The sequence below is a fragment of the Cebidichthys violaceus genome, unplaced genomic scaffold (assembly GCF_023349555.1).
Source record: "Cebidichthys violaceus isolate CVI_PGR_0920_01 unplaced genomic scaffold, fCebVio1.0.p SCAF_142, whole genome shotgun sequence".
NCBI lineage: Eukaryota > Metazoa > Chordata > Actinopteri > Perciformes > Stichaeidae > Cebidichthys > Cebidichthys violaceus.
The window spans coordinates 70001-84888 of NW_027176310.1; the positions used below are offsets into that span (position 1 = coordinate 70001).

The 14888-nt window shown below is 41.5% G+C and overlaps 2 protein-coding genes across 4 annotated transcripts in view; both read right to left on the reverse strand.

The window, feature by feature from the left end:
- The window catches only part of pfdn1 (prefoldin subunit 1), a 2039-nt gene extending 194 nt beyond the window's left edge, over nt 1-1845 (reverse strand). Inside the window, exons 1-3 of one of the 2 annotated variants that reach the window (XM_068709302.1) lie at nt 1741-1845; nt 451-617; nt 199-283 (exon numbers count right to left, since the gene is read on the reverse strand). In XM_068709302.1, the coding sequence (XP_068565403.1) occupies nt 199-283; nt 451-617; nt 1741-1773 (285 nt within the window). In that variant the 5' untranslated portion in view covers nt 1774-1845. The remainder of the gene's footprint in view (nt 1-198; nt 284-450; nt 618-1740) is intronic. The other variant, XM_068709301.1, reaches the window with a different exon arrangement.
- A 658-nt stretch (nt 1846-2503) lies between these two features.
- On the reverse strand, nt 2504-6316 carry ttc1 (tetratricopeptide repeat domain 1). Of its 2 annotated transcripts, none has more exons than XM_068709310.1 (8): nt 6226-6316; nt 5343-5840; nt 5191-5251; nt 4997-5109; nt 3571-3607; nt 3343-3491; nt 2895-2949; nt 2504-2804 (listed from the first exon to the last, which is right to left on the reverse strand). In XM_068709310.1, the coding sequence occupies exons 2-8, from the start codon at nt 5829-5831 to the stop codon at nt 2671-2673; spliced, it is 1038 nt and encodes a 345-aa protein (XP_068565411.1). In that variant the 5' UTR covers nt 5832-5840; nt 6226-6316; the 3' UTR covers nt 2504-2670. The 2 variants fall into 2 exon arrangements, with proteins under 2 accessions (XP_068565411.1, XP_068565413.1); XM_068709312.1 differs by having other exon boundaries at nt 6239-6294.
- Between the last annotated feature and the right edge of the window lie 8572 nt (nt 6317-14888).

Here is a 14888-nt window from a genome sequence, read left to right on the forward strand (position 1 = left end):
ACAGTCAGACCTGTGACATCAGAGAGAGAGCAGGTAAAACACACCTGAACACTAAAAACACTTTATTTATCACACGTCTCAGAGTGCATTTGTGGTGTATATCAGAGTGTATTTGTGGTGTATTCCAGCATGTATTTCTGGTGTATTTATCGTTTAAATCTGCGTGTATTTCTGGTGTGTATTAGAGTGTATTAGTACCTCGAGCTCTTTAATCTTCTCGTCAGCTGTCTTCTGTTTGTCTTTCAGCTGATCATTGATTTCTTCTTTCGACTGAAGAATAAACCTGAAACAGAGAAGATGTTCAGGAGCTTTCAACCGTTTCACATGATCTTCATCAGCAGAACATCTGAATGTTTACATTAAAGAGAAAGATTATTAGATAGAAGATAATAACACCTGAGTGATACCTGTCACCTGTCCAGGTGAACTAACACCTTGTTTCAGACTCACATGCGTCCGACTCCCTCGTAGAGTCGCGTGTTGTCCGACAGCGTGGCGATCTCAGCGTGTGTTAGCTTAGCATGTTTCTGAACACGAGTCAGCTGATCGATCTGCAGGTCGGCCAACTTCACCTTCTGCTGCGTGTCAATCATCTTCACCTGCAGCTCAGAGAAGGCCTACAAGAGAGAAGTATCACTGTGATGAAGAACACCTGAACAACCTTCACCTGTAGCTCCTATTAAATATATATTAATAATATATATATTTTATATAAATAAATATATATTATATATATATAATATATATCTTTTATATAAATAAATATATAATATATTTATTTAATATATATGATATATGTTTTATGTTGATAAATATATATTTACATATAACATATTTATATATTGTATAAATATATGGGGATGAATATATATATATATATATATATATATATATATATATATATATATATATATATATAGATGCTATATGTCAATAAAACATCTGTGTTCATATCTCTTCTCTAAGACGATGGATCCTTCCTGGTACGCTGCATCATCCGCTCTGTGAGGGTGATCGGCTGCAATCTGCCGTCCCTCCAGGACTTGTTCGCCTCAAGGACCCTGAAGAGAGCAAGAAGGATTGTAGCCGACCCCTCTCACCCTGGACATGAACTGTTTGTGCCCCTTCCATCTGGCAGGAGGCTAAAGTCCATCAGGACCAAGACCTCCATCAGGACCAAGACCTCACGACACATGAACAGTTTCTTCACGTCGTCAGCCGGGCGGGTCCCCCACTGACTCCTTCATCCCCAGGACAGTTTTCCTACCGGTCACTCCCCTGCTCATCACTTCTAGGTTCTTATTTAAATACACTTGACACTTTTACACTACACCTACATCTCACTTGTATATAGTTCTGTTATCTGTTCGTTTGTGCACTTTATTTTATACTTTATTTTGTATTTCTTTGTACATTGTAATACGTTTGTGTTGTTTGTTGTTGCTGTTAAATGTTGTGAACCTCCCGTCATGTCACATTCCTCGTATGTTCAACATACCGTGGCAATAAACGGTTCTGGTTCTGATTCTTCTCTCCCTTAAATGTGTAGTTAGCGTGGCTATGCTAACAGTTAGCTACAGTGTTTGTAAACGGCCGGTTATTAAACAGCTGTGACGTGGGTTCGATCCCTCTTCGGTGAACACAGAGCACGCGACAGAGAGCAGGTAACACCATCAGGGAACACACTGTTACATATAAATATATATATATATATATAATATATAGAATGTACAAAGCTACCTTCTTCAGCTCCAGGTCTATGGGCGCAGACATCTTCACCAGCACCGAACAGGTACACACTGCGCATGTGCGAGGCTGTTAGCTTCCGTTTCTTCTTGTAGTTTCACGTCAGTTGACATCAAGACTATCAGTGCTTTACCGCCACCTTCTGTTCGGAGTGTGAATCATATGTTAACCCACTAAAACTACGATTTATATATATATATACATATATACGTATATATTATATACATATACGTGTATGTATATATATATATATATATATATATATATATATATAAATCGTAGTTTTAGTGGGTAAACATATGTGGGTAAACATATGATTGATATATATATATATATATATATATTGATATATATATATATTGATATATATGATATATATATGATATATATATATATATACACACATACATATTATATATATATATATATATACGTATATATGTATATACATACATGTATATATATACATATATATGTATATATATACGTATACACATATGTATATATATATATATACGTATACACGTATATATATACATATATATGTATATATATACGTATACACATATGTATATATATATATATATACATATACACGTATATATATATATATATATATATATATATACGTATATATGTATATATATATATATATACGTGTATATATATATACGTGTATATATATATATATATATATATATATATATATATATATATATATAATGACTGGAATCAAACAAACTTTATTTAAACAGTATTCTTCTTCATGATCTTTATTTTATTTTGTCAGGATCCTGTAGGGATGACATCACAATGTTTCCAGCGATCCCATTGGTCCTCTGCAGTGCGGTTACCATGGATACCAGAGAATAGACCAATCAATGGGGGTCCTCTGTGATGACATCGCCGTCCTGGGTGATGACGTCATCTGTTGTTGTTTGGGTTCTGCACAAAGTTGATGGAGTACGACCCGGAGTCAGAGTCCTGGTTCACCTGGAAGTTACTGGTGGAGAGTCCAAACGGTCTCAGGACCAGGTTCCCCAAGTCCTTCAGTTTACCTGTAGAGAGGGTTACAGGTGAGGGGTTAGAGGGGCTCTTATTGTGAAAATACTGAGAGATGCTCTTATTGATTAGTGTTCAGTACGTACTCATCATCTCCTCCTTTAACCGCTCATTTCTCTCATGAATCTGATGAGGCAACCTCTGAGAGACAGACAGGAAGAGACAGACAGGGAGGAAGAGACAGAGAAGGAGAGACAGACAGGGAGAGACATACAGGTAGAGACAGACAGGGAGGAAGAGACAGAGAGGGAGAGACAGACAGGGAGAGACATACAGGTAGAGACAGAGACAGACAGGGAGAAAGAGACAGAGAGGGAGAGACAGACAGGGAGAGACAGACAGAGAGGGAGAGACAGACAGGTAGAGACAGAGATAGAGACAGAGATTATACTTTTAATTCAGTACATTCATTAATTACCGACATACTTTTACTAGTACCAGAGTATTTTAAATTGTGGTATTAGTACTTTTACTAGAGTAAAATATTTAAAGGTATTAATGACTCAGGGATAGGGTGTGACTCCTCCTCCTCACCATACAGGCCTGTCTGGCGGTGGTCTGGTTCTGGTCTAGGTCTAGAACCTTCTTGTAGTCCTCCAGAGCTTCGTCCAGCTTGTCCGTCTGCTCGTGAAGCTCCGCCCTCCTCAGCAACGCCCGCACATAGTCTGGATTCAGCTCTATCGCTATAGCAACCACAGGCAACCAATCAATGAAGAGATCAAGCAATGACCTGTATAGGTAAAGAATGATGTCATCACTCACCTCTGGTGCAGTCCAAGATCGCCTTATCCTTCAGATCCTGAGAGGGAGAGACAGACTGTTAGCATGCTATTAGCATCTGTGTTAGCATGATGTTAGCCTCTGTTAGACTCTGTGTTAGCATGATGTTAGCCTCTGTGTTAGCATGCTGTTAGACTCTGTGTTAGCATGCGGTTAGCCTCTGTGTTAGCATAGTGTGTTGTTAGCAAGCTGTTGACCAGTGTTGATAGCCTAACATGTAGCATGTTGTTAGTGTGTTGTTGGCCAGTGTTGATAGCCTAACATGTAGCATGTTGTTTGTGTGTTGTTGACCAGTGTTGATAGCCTAACATGTAGCATGTTGTTTGTGTGTTGTTGACCAGTGTTGATAGCCTAACATGTAGCATGTTGTTAGTGTGTTGTTGGCCAGTGTTGATAGCCTAACATGTAGCATGTTGTTTGTGTGTTGTTGGCCAGTGTTGATAGCCTAACATGTAACATGTTGTTAGCGTGTTGTTGGCCAGTGTTGAGAGACTAACATGTAGCATGTTGTTAGCGTGTTGTTAGTGTGTTGTTAGCCAGTGTTGATAACCTAACATGTAGCATGTTGTTATAGTGTTATTGGCCAGTGTTGAGAGACTAACATGTAGCATGTTGTTAGTGTGTTGTTGGCCAGTGTTGAGAGACTAACATGTAGCATGTTGTTAGCGTGTTGTTGTCCAGTGTTGATAACCTAACATGTAACATGTTGTTAGTGTGTTGTTGTTGTCCAGTGTTGATAGCCTAACATGTAACATGTTGTTTGCGTGTTGTTGGCCAGTGTTGAGAGACTAACATGTAGCATGTTGTTAACGTGTTGTTAGTGTGTTGTTAGTCAGTGTTGATAGCCTAACATGTAGCATGTTGTTAGCATGTTGTTAGGGTGTTGTTAGTCAGTGTTGATAGCCTAACATGTAACATGTTGTTAGCGTGTTGTTAGTGTGTTGTTAGTCAGTGTTGATAGCCTGACATGTAACATGTTGTTAGCATGTTGTTAGTGTGTTGTTAGTCAGTGTTGATAGCCTAACATGTAGCATGTTGTTAGTGTGTTGTTACCCAGTGTTGATAGCCTAACATGTAGCATGCTGTTAGTGTGTTGTTGGCCAGTGTTGATAGCCTAACATGTAGCATGTTGTTAGTGTGTTGTTGGCCAGTGTTGATAGCCTAACATGTAGCATGTTGTTAGTGTGTTGTTGGCCAGTGTTGATAGCCTAACATGTAGCATGTTGTTAGTGTGTTGTTGGCCAGTGTTGATAGCCTAACATGTAGCATGTTGTTAGTGTGTTGTTGGCCAGTGTTGATAGCCTAACATGTAACATGTTGTTAGTGTGTTGTTGGCCAGTGTTGATAGCCCAACATGTAGCATGTTGTTAGTGTGTTGTTAGCATGTTGTTAGCGTGTTGCTAGTTACCAGGTGCAGCCTTGCAGCAGCTCTGTTGGAGAACACCATGGCTCTCTCTCGGCTGAAACAAACCGGACATAAAACCAAGGCGTCTGTGTAGCTCCGCTCTGCCTCCAACCAGTCTGCAGAGAGACGTGTTAGTACTGGTTTGTGCTGGTTTGTACTGGTTTATAAAAGGGCAACGTGATGATGATGTCACTCACCTCCAGCTTTAAACTGTCCGTTGCCTTTTTCCTTCAGAGTTAAACTTTGCTGCCGTCGACTCTGAAAGAAAACAGAAGGTTTTAATATCTGTGATTTACAGCATCACACACTGATGTCACCGCAAGAGGTGTAAAAGGTAAACACGTGTCACCTCTTTCTCCTCCTCCGTCAGCTCCTTCTCCACCTCCTTCAGGTAATCGTCATCAAACTCCACCTCCTGGCTGTTCTCCTCCTTCATCTCTAGATCTGAATCCTCCTGCAGCCTGTCACCCTGCTCCTCCTTCTGCAGCCTGTTGCCCTGCTCCTCCTCCTCCTGCAGTCTGTCGCCCTGCTCCTCCTCCTCCCGCAGCCTGTCGCCCTGCTCCTCCTCCTGCAGCCTGTCGCCCTGCTCCTCCTTCTGCAGCCTGTCGCCCTGCTCCTCCTTCTGCAGCCTGTCACCCTGCTCCTCCTGTCTTCCTCCTCTCTCTCTGTTCTCTCTTCTGTCAGTCAGTCCCTCAGTTTTAATGGTAAAGTCCTGTCGGCTCTCCTCCTTCTGCTCCTCCTCTCTTTGGCCTGAAGGCTCCAGGGTCTCTTGACAGTCGTAGAAGTTCTCCTCTTTCTCCTCCTCCTTCTGCTTTTTTCCAGCTCCTTGGCTGCTCATGTTGAAGCTCTGTGACACACAAGTATATACATATATATATATATATATATATATATATATATATATATATATATATATATAAACATGGACACACATACACACTTGTTCTACTTGTTGTTATGAATCGCAGTACTTCTACCTCAAACAGTACTTCTACCTCGAGCTCTCAGAGTTTTGACAGTTTGCTGTAAACAACAACCGGAAGTAACAAACAGTTTTGTTCCCTTAAAGAAACATTTAAAGCAGCTAACTGCTAACAGCTAACAGCTAGGCTAACAGACAGCTCCGAACCGTTAACGGTGTTGTCAGCTATTTGCTACGTCACGGGTCAGTGTGACGTCATCAGTGTAACGGCTAACTAGAACATTGACATGATAAAAAACATGTATTTTACCTGTTAGCTTTACCTGCTAACACCGGTTAGCCTGCCCAACGCTATCCAAATACATGCATCCTCTGTCAGATCGGTACTGCGCATGTGCAACTATCAACAGAGATGAGAAGGAAGTGAGATGGTTCCCTCCTGAACCACTACCATCGTCAGCTCGTTTCATGTAAAATATCTTAGATTAACTTTTAAAATTAGGTTTAAACGTATTGTGGACAAAGTCTGAGACACAGTATGATATGAGCAACTATAGTGACTTATAAGGACATCATATCTATACATATATATATATATATATATATATATATATATATATATATATATATATACACACTACAGACCACTTCACCGTTTATAACATCATTACTGTGTCTTTGTTCACATCATATCCCTCAGACCGTTAAAACGTGTTTTATAAACACCGTTTTTATCGGAGATGATGAAGACTGATGCATCTCGCTTACATCTTATCTCTGTAATGCACATGCGCAGTACGGATCGGGCAGGGCGTCCTAATGACGTGTGTTGTTGTCAGTTAATGACGTAATGTATAAAGAAAGCTGGAAGACCAACTAGAAAATTTCGCAAGAAATTTTGACAGTGTGGCTTCTACTGCCCGAAGACGTCGCAATATATACATAAACGCTGATGTTACCGGCAGTATCGTTGAGGTTCGATTGAGATAATGCTTCTCTCTTTTCTGCATTTTAGATTCATACTCTTGAAAAAGTTAAACCAAGTTAAAGCTGACGCTTTTATTTTGAAAACTTACCGGATGCTCTATCCCTTATCGGTGTCTGACTTCCTGCCTGGGTCGATCTGCTCTGTGTTAATTGACGCGATAAACCCGAGCCTTGGGCTCTCGCGCACCCTTCATTGAGGCAGAGTAGTGTTTGCCTCCCCTTAATGTCAGATCAGCAACACTAAATATGTTCGACACAGACGTGAAATACAGTACCTATTATATGGAAAGAAAGGACATATAATAAAAGTGTCTACAAATATTACAGTGTGTGCAGGAATGAGACAGCAAAAGGCACGCACTCAACCCAGTTAGTGAGGGATTCACAGTCTGAGGTGAGGAACAGCTGGTCACTGCCTCACCTCACTGTCTCCTCTCTGTTTGAACAGGACATGAGCTAATTCAGAGATTTTGATTATAAAAATGTTTGGAATAATACAGAAATTACATTTATAGCGCAGATCAGTAGAGAAATATTAATATTTATTTTATTTTAGCATTATTTGTTTTTTACATTTCATCATCACACCCTGACCGCACGTCCCTGCGTAGAGCTCTGGGTGAACACAGACGGCTACAGTTTGTCCTTCCTGATTCAACAACAGGACGTCAGTGATGACAGGAGGAACATCGCGCCAACCGCGTCGCTTCAAACGCGTCGCCCCAAACGCCCCAAACGCCCCAAACGCGTCGCTCCAAACGCTCCAAACGCGTCGCTCAAAACGCGCCGCGCAAAATTCGCATCACTGCAGTCTCATCGCGTCTGTGCAAAGACTTTGTATGTAATCTCATCACGCAAATAATTCGCCCTGCGTTCGGTGTGAACACAGCTGGCAGCCTCGTGGGGAGGGGAGGGGGGAGCTGCGCTCATGTGATTGCTTGAAAATGAGGCTGACATCTGATTGGCTACAGATAGGTCCATGTTAAAAAAAACGTATTTGTGAATCAAGGCCAGGCAGGGGACTCTCAAAAAACCCACCAACAAATGTGAAGAGATCCACAAACAAATACACACAAATCCACAAACAAATAGAAAACATCCACACACAAATACATACAAATGCAGAAATATATTTGTTCTGCGTGCATTTGTGAGTCACATTTATTTGTAAATCCTTCTGTGTAAAGACAGACAGACAGACAGAGAGAGAGAGAGAGAGCGCGTGCGTGCGTGTCACTGGTTGCCATGGTGACGACGCAGGGCCTGGAGAGTCTGTGAGTCTGTTTGTTTATAAACATCAGTAATTAGCTGAATTAAGAACACCTGTGAGCTTGGCAGACTTTTCATGAGAAAACACTGGAAAACACCTGTCAAACAAATGCACTTTATACCAAAACCATGAGTCCAATCAATAAAATAAGTGCACCGTGAGAGAGATAAGACTCTGCCGAACGCCCTGGTATGTTTTTTATGTTCATAGTGTTATAAATGTGAGCGCCAGCGCAAGTTACAAAACTGCTACCGTCTGCTTTGTTTGACAAATTTCTTTTCTGATTTAACATGGGGTCTAATGGAGTAGTTGGTTGGAATTCATGTCGCTCCACGGCTGTTTGAGCCAAATGTGTAAGTCCGTTGGATTCCATAGACACTTTGTTGCGACCAGCACAAGATTTCCAAGCTTTTTGGCCAAAAATGGTGTATAAAGAGTAAAAATTGTGGGAATGGAAGCAATTTGTTTGGAAAAATCACAGAACATTTTCCTGCTCTGCTTCACTCTGACCGTGATGTCATCACTCTAGCACTTAACGAGCTGCGCAATACACACCCATTATAAAATCTCAAACAGACCCAAAGTTTTGCTGAAACTAAATCGGTGACTTCATGAAAACTATGCTAGCTAGCAAAATGTCCATTTGGCTCAATAACGTCCATCAATTTGTCTACGTTTTAAACTTTGAATCATGTTTCTACGTTAAAGTATGGCTGGTCAATATGGGTCCAAAGTTAAGTGTTTTTTTTGCTTTCTTCACGCCGAAATCCCATTCAAGTCAATGGGCCGATTTTTCATCGTAGATCGCGATTTTCGGGGAAACCGCTGGACGAATTTCTTATAAAAGTCATAGCTCACGATTCCCGATCAAGCCGCACGTGTTGAATTACTTTTTGAGCAGGTGTTGGCAACGCTGTGGGACTAGTTTTGCGGCAAACTCTGATGTGGAAGATGGAGAATAATAATAATAATAATAATAAGCCCGCAGGATTACAGTCAGTGTGCTTTGGCACAGGCAGTATTACTGCCTTGTGCCACAAAGCCACACTGAATAATAATAATAATTAAAGCTGCAAGCAGCATTGATCGGGCCCTCGCAACGTCACACACGTCGAGGGTACTGGCAGGACTCTGGTTGATGCGGCAATGCATTTCTGTGACCATCATACACTGCATGCACAAGTTAGATGATATTTCCTGCGTCGACCAGCAGCATAGCAAGACCATGTTGCCAGGTCTTAAGCCTCAAATGTTTTGAGTGTACCTCCGATACAATCATAAATGTAAGCCTGTTAAGATCATTAAGAAAATGAACGTGTGAATGTGCTTCAGTATTTGTAACATAACAGACTGTCAGGTTACTGGGATGGAGTTCAACTCCCTGCAGTGTCCTACTGATTGTATTTGGACTTACATGAAAGTTAACAGAACAGCAGTGTCATTTGTTTTTACTTGAACACTTTAATTTGACACTGCTTTCATTTTAAGCTCTTCTGTAACTTTAGATTGTAGTGTGAAGCATTCATTGTAACATTTAACCTGATTCTCATGTAGAAGCTCTAGACAGATCATTTATACTAATGCCCACTGACATGGTTTGAAAAACACTGTTGATTAACTTTTGTTCTCCAAGCATCTTAGTTTGCACATATTTAGATCAGAGAAGTCTTTTTCTCATGGTGTGCCCACAAACCCTGTTTGGGCCGCTGTTATTATAGAATTCTGTTTACGTCCGTGGTTGCCAGTAGGTGGCGCTATGACTATGAGTTAATATTGGCATGCAGAAGTCCTAAAATCACGACAGCAATCAAGCATGTCAAGTTTGGGGCAGTTTTGACAAAGTAAGGTTGAGTTACAAAAGCTGGATGGATGATGGCGAATCATGTAAAATTGCCGCGACACCAAGTCCATGTTATCCGATGAAACATCAAGCTTTTAGTAACTTTTAATCGTTAAGGTCTTTAGGTTGTTCTGACCAAATTCTAAGCTGATCGGATTATTTCCCTGGGAGGAGTTCGTAGTGCAGCACCTGGAAAAGGAAATAAAACCACAAGAAATTCATACAAAATTCAAATTGGCTGACTTCCGGTTGGGTTTAGAGCATGGACCCCTAGGACTTTTTTTTAAGTCTACATGTGATACACCTGCTTACTTAATTTCATACATCTAGGTGAAACGTACTGTGAGGGCTGCATCGTCGAAATATTGTAGGGGGCGCTATCGAGCCGAGTTGCCACTCTGAAGCATTAAAATCACATCAGATAACTACATTCAGGATTTTAAATGTGTGACAAGTTTGATTTTGTTTTGAGTATTTTTAGCCCCTCAAAAACACATTTGTTTTTCATGGCGAGGAATGCATCGCCACGGCAACGGCATTTCACGAAACAACAAGCTTTGAGTAACTTTTAATCATAAAGGTCTTTAGATTGTTCTGACCAAATTCTAAGTTGATCTGATTAGTTCCCTGGGAGGAGTTCGTTAAAGTAGAGCGCCTGGAAATTGAAAAAACGACACTAGAAATTCAGACTAAATTCAAAATGGCTGACTTCCGGTTGGGTTTAGGGCATGGCCCCAAGAGACTTTTATGTAAGTCCACATGTGATACATGTGCCTACCAAATTTTGTTAATCTATGTGAAACGTACTGTGAGGGCTGCTTCGTCGAAATTTTGTAGGGGGCGCTATTGAGCCGATTTAACACTCTGATTGAATAAAATCATATTATAGAACTACATTTTGGCCTTGTGATCTGTGTGTCAAGTTTGCTTGTGTTTCGAGCTTTTTTAACCTCTCCAAATGACCATCGTTTTTCACGGCGAAGACTGCGTTACCACGGCAACGGCGTTCGACGAAACATCAAAAGCTTAGAGAACTGGCATTATGAACTTCTTACATTTGTGTGGAACAAATTTGATGTTGATCTGATTTTCCAACTAAGAGAAACAAGCCAAAGTATAAAGACTTTAACTTACTGTTGCCAGTAGGTGGCGCTATGACTATGATTCAAAATTGGCTTGCAGATGTCTTCAGGCCTGGAGTTTAATCAAACATGTGAAATCTGGTAAAGATCTGATGATGCGGAGTCGAGTTACATCAGTTTATTCGTTCATGGCGAAGGATCGAAATTCGCAGAGCCGCCATGTCGCCACGCTTCGACAACTTCCTACAATTTTCACAATGAAGCATTATCAAGGTCTTAAGGCTTTTGTGACAAAATTTGAGAGGGATCCGATTAATCTGTGAGCAGTAGGGTGTCAAAGTACACAACCTATGACTTCCTGTTGCCACTACGTGGCGTTATTACTATGATTCAAAATTGTCATATACATGTGTTCAGGGTCAAGATGTTATGACATATGAGAAATTTGGAGCAGATTAGGCAATGTACAGCCGAGTTACAACAACTTCCTGTTTCATGGCAAATGGTGTTTTTTTGCCGCCACGCCACGGACACATAGTTCGATAACTTTTTGATCTTTGAGTATCGTTTCACTGCCAAGGTCTCAAGAGCATACTGACCAAATCTGAAGGCAATCGGGTTTAATCTCTAGGAGGAGTTCGTTAAAGTGCGGCGCCTTGAAACGGTCCAAAAACGTCATAAAATTCAAAATGGCCGACTTCCTGTTTGGTTTAGGATATAGCTCCTTTTGACTTTTTTGTACGTCCCATCACGTTCCACATACCTACCAAATTTCATACAGCTAGGTGAAACCCAAAGTTGGGGCTACTCTGTAGGGGGCGCTATCGAGCCAAAATGTCATGCCGCAGCTGGACACCCCAATAATACTGGAATTTTCACCACGATTGAATTTTGTGCCAAATTTCAAAAGATTCCCAGTATCCCAAGCACCTCCTTTTTGCGATGAAACTGGTACGATAATAATAATAATAATAATAATAATAAAAAACATTAGAATAACCATAGGTCCTCCGCTCCGTCTACGTCGGTGCTCGGGCCCTAATAAGCCCGCAGGATTACAGTCAGTGTGCTTTGGCACAGGCAGTATTACTGCCTTGTGCCACAAAGCCACACTGAACTAGAAAATTTCGCAAGAAATTTTGACAGTGTGGCTTCTACTGCCCGAAGACGTCGCAATATATACATAAACGCTGATGTTACTGGCAGTATCGTTGAGGTTCGATTGAGATAATGCTTCTCACTTTTCTGCATTTTAGATTCATACTCTTGAAAAAGTTAAACCAAGTTAAAGCTGACGCTTTTATTTTGAAAACTTACCGGATGCTCTATCCCTTATCGGTGTCTGACTTCCTGCCTGGGTCGATCTGCTCTGTGTTAATTGACGCGATAAACCCGAGCCTTGGGCTCTCGCGCACCCTTCATTGAGGCAGAGTAGTGTTTGCCTCCCCTTAATGTCAGATCAGCAACACTAAATATGTTCGACACAGACGTGAAATACAGTACCTATTATATGGAAAGAAAGGACATATAATAAAAGTGTCTACAAATATTACAGTGTGTGCAGGAATGAGACAGCAAAAGGCACGCACTCAACCCAGTTAGTGAGGGATTCACAGTCTGAGGTGAGGAACAGCTGGTCACTGCCTCACCTCACTGTCTCCTCTCTGTTTGAACAGGACATGCGCTAATTCAGAGATTTTGATTATAAAAATGTTTGGAATAATACAGAAATTACATTATAGCGCAGATCAGTAGAGAAATATTAATATTTATTTTATTTTAGCATTATTTGTTTTTTACATTTCATCATCACACCCTGACCGCACGTCCCTGCGTAGAGCTCTGGGTGAACACAGACGGCTACAGTTTGTCCTTCCTGATTCAACAACAACAGGACGTCAGTGATGACAGGAGGAACATCGCGCCAACCGCGTCGCTTCAAACACGTCGCCCCAAACGCGACGCTCCAAACGCGACGCTCCAAACGCGACGCTCCAAACGCCCCAAACGCGTCGCTCCTAACGCTCCAAACGCGTCGCCCCAAACGCGTGACTCCAAACGCCCCAAACGCGTCGCTTCAAACGCGTCGCTCCAAACGCCCCAAACGCGTCGCCCCGAACGCGTCGCTTCAAACGCGTCGCCCCAAACGCGTAGCTTCAAACGCGCCGCCCCAAACGCGTCGCTCCAAACGCTCCAAACGCCCCAAACGCGTCGCTCCAAAAGCCCCAAACGCGTCGCTCAAAACGCGCCGCGCAAAATTCGCATCACTGCAGTCTCACCGCGTCTGTGCAAAGACTTTGTATGTAATCTCGTCACACGAATAATTCGCCCTGCGTTCGGTGTGAACACAGCTGGCAGCCTCGTGGGGAGGGGAGGGGGGAGCTGCGCTTATGTGATTGCTTGAAAATGAGGCTGACATCTGATTGGCTACAGATAGGTCCATGTTAAAAAAAACGTATTTGTGAATCCGGCCAGGCAGGGGAGTCTCAAAAAACCCACCAACAAATGTGAAGAGATCCACAAACAAATACACACAAATCCACAAACAAATAGAAAACATCCACACACAAATACATACAAATGCAGAAATATATTTGTTCTGTGTGCATTTGTGAGTCACATTTATTTGTAAATCCTTCTGTGTAGAGACAGACAGACAGACAGACAGACAGAGAGAGAGAGAGAGAGAGAGAGAGAGAGAGAGAGAGAGCGCGTGCGTGCGTGTCACTGGTTGCCATGGTGACGACGCAGGGCCTGGAGAGTCTGTGAGTCTGTTTGTTTATAAACATCAGTAATTAGCTGAATTAAGAACACCTGTGAGCTTGGCAGACTTTTCATGAGAAAACACTGGAAAACACCTGTCAAACAAATGCACTTTATACCAAAACCATGAGTCCAATCAATAAAATAAGTGCACCGTGAGAGAGATAAGACTCTGCCGAACGCCCTGGTATGTTTTTTATGTTCATAGTGTTATAAATGTGAGCACCAGCGCAAGTTACAAAACTGGTACCGTCTGCTTTCTTTGACAAATTTCTTTTCTGATTTAACTTGGGGTCTAATGGAGTAGTTGGTTGGAATTCATGTCGCTCCACGGCTGTTTGAGCCAAATGTGTAAGTCCGTTGGATTCCATAGACACTTTGTTGTGACCAGCACAAGATTTCCAAGCTTTTTGGCCAAAATGGTGTATAAAGAGTAAAAATTGTGGGAATGGGAGCAATTTGTTTGGAAAAATCACAGAACATTTTCCTGCTCTGCTTCACTCTGACCGTGATGTCATCACTCTAGCACTTAACGAGCTGCGCAATACACACCCATTATAAAATCTCAAACAGACCCAAAGTTTTGCTGAAACTAAATCGATGACTTCATGAAAACTATGCTAGCTAGCAAAATGTCCATTTGGCTCAATAACGTCCATCAATTTGTCTACGTTTTAAACTTTGAATCATGTTTCTACGTTAAAGTATGGCTGGTCAATATGGGTCCAAAGTTAAGTGTTTTTTTTGCTTTCTTCACGCCGAAATCCCATTCAAGTCAATGGGCCGATTTTTCATCGTAGATCGCGATTTTCGGGGAAACCGCTGGACGAATTTCTTATAAAAGTCATAGCTCACAATTCCCGATCAAGCCGCACGTGTTGAATTACTTTTTGAGCAGGTGTTGGCAACGCTGTGGGACTAGTTTCGCGGCAAACTCTGATGTGGAAGATGGAGAATAAGAATAATAACTAGAAAATGCATTTCCTGGTGAAAATGCGTTGGAATGCTGAAAGCTAAAATGAATTGCAAAA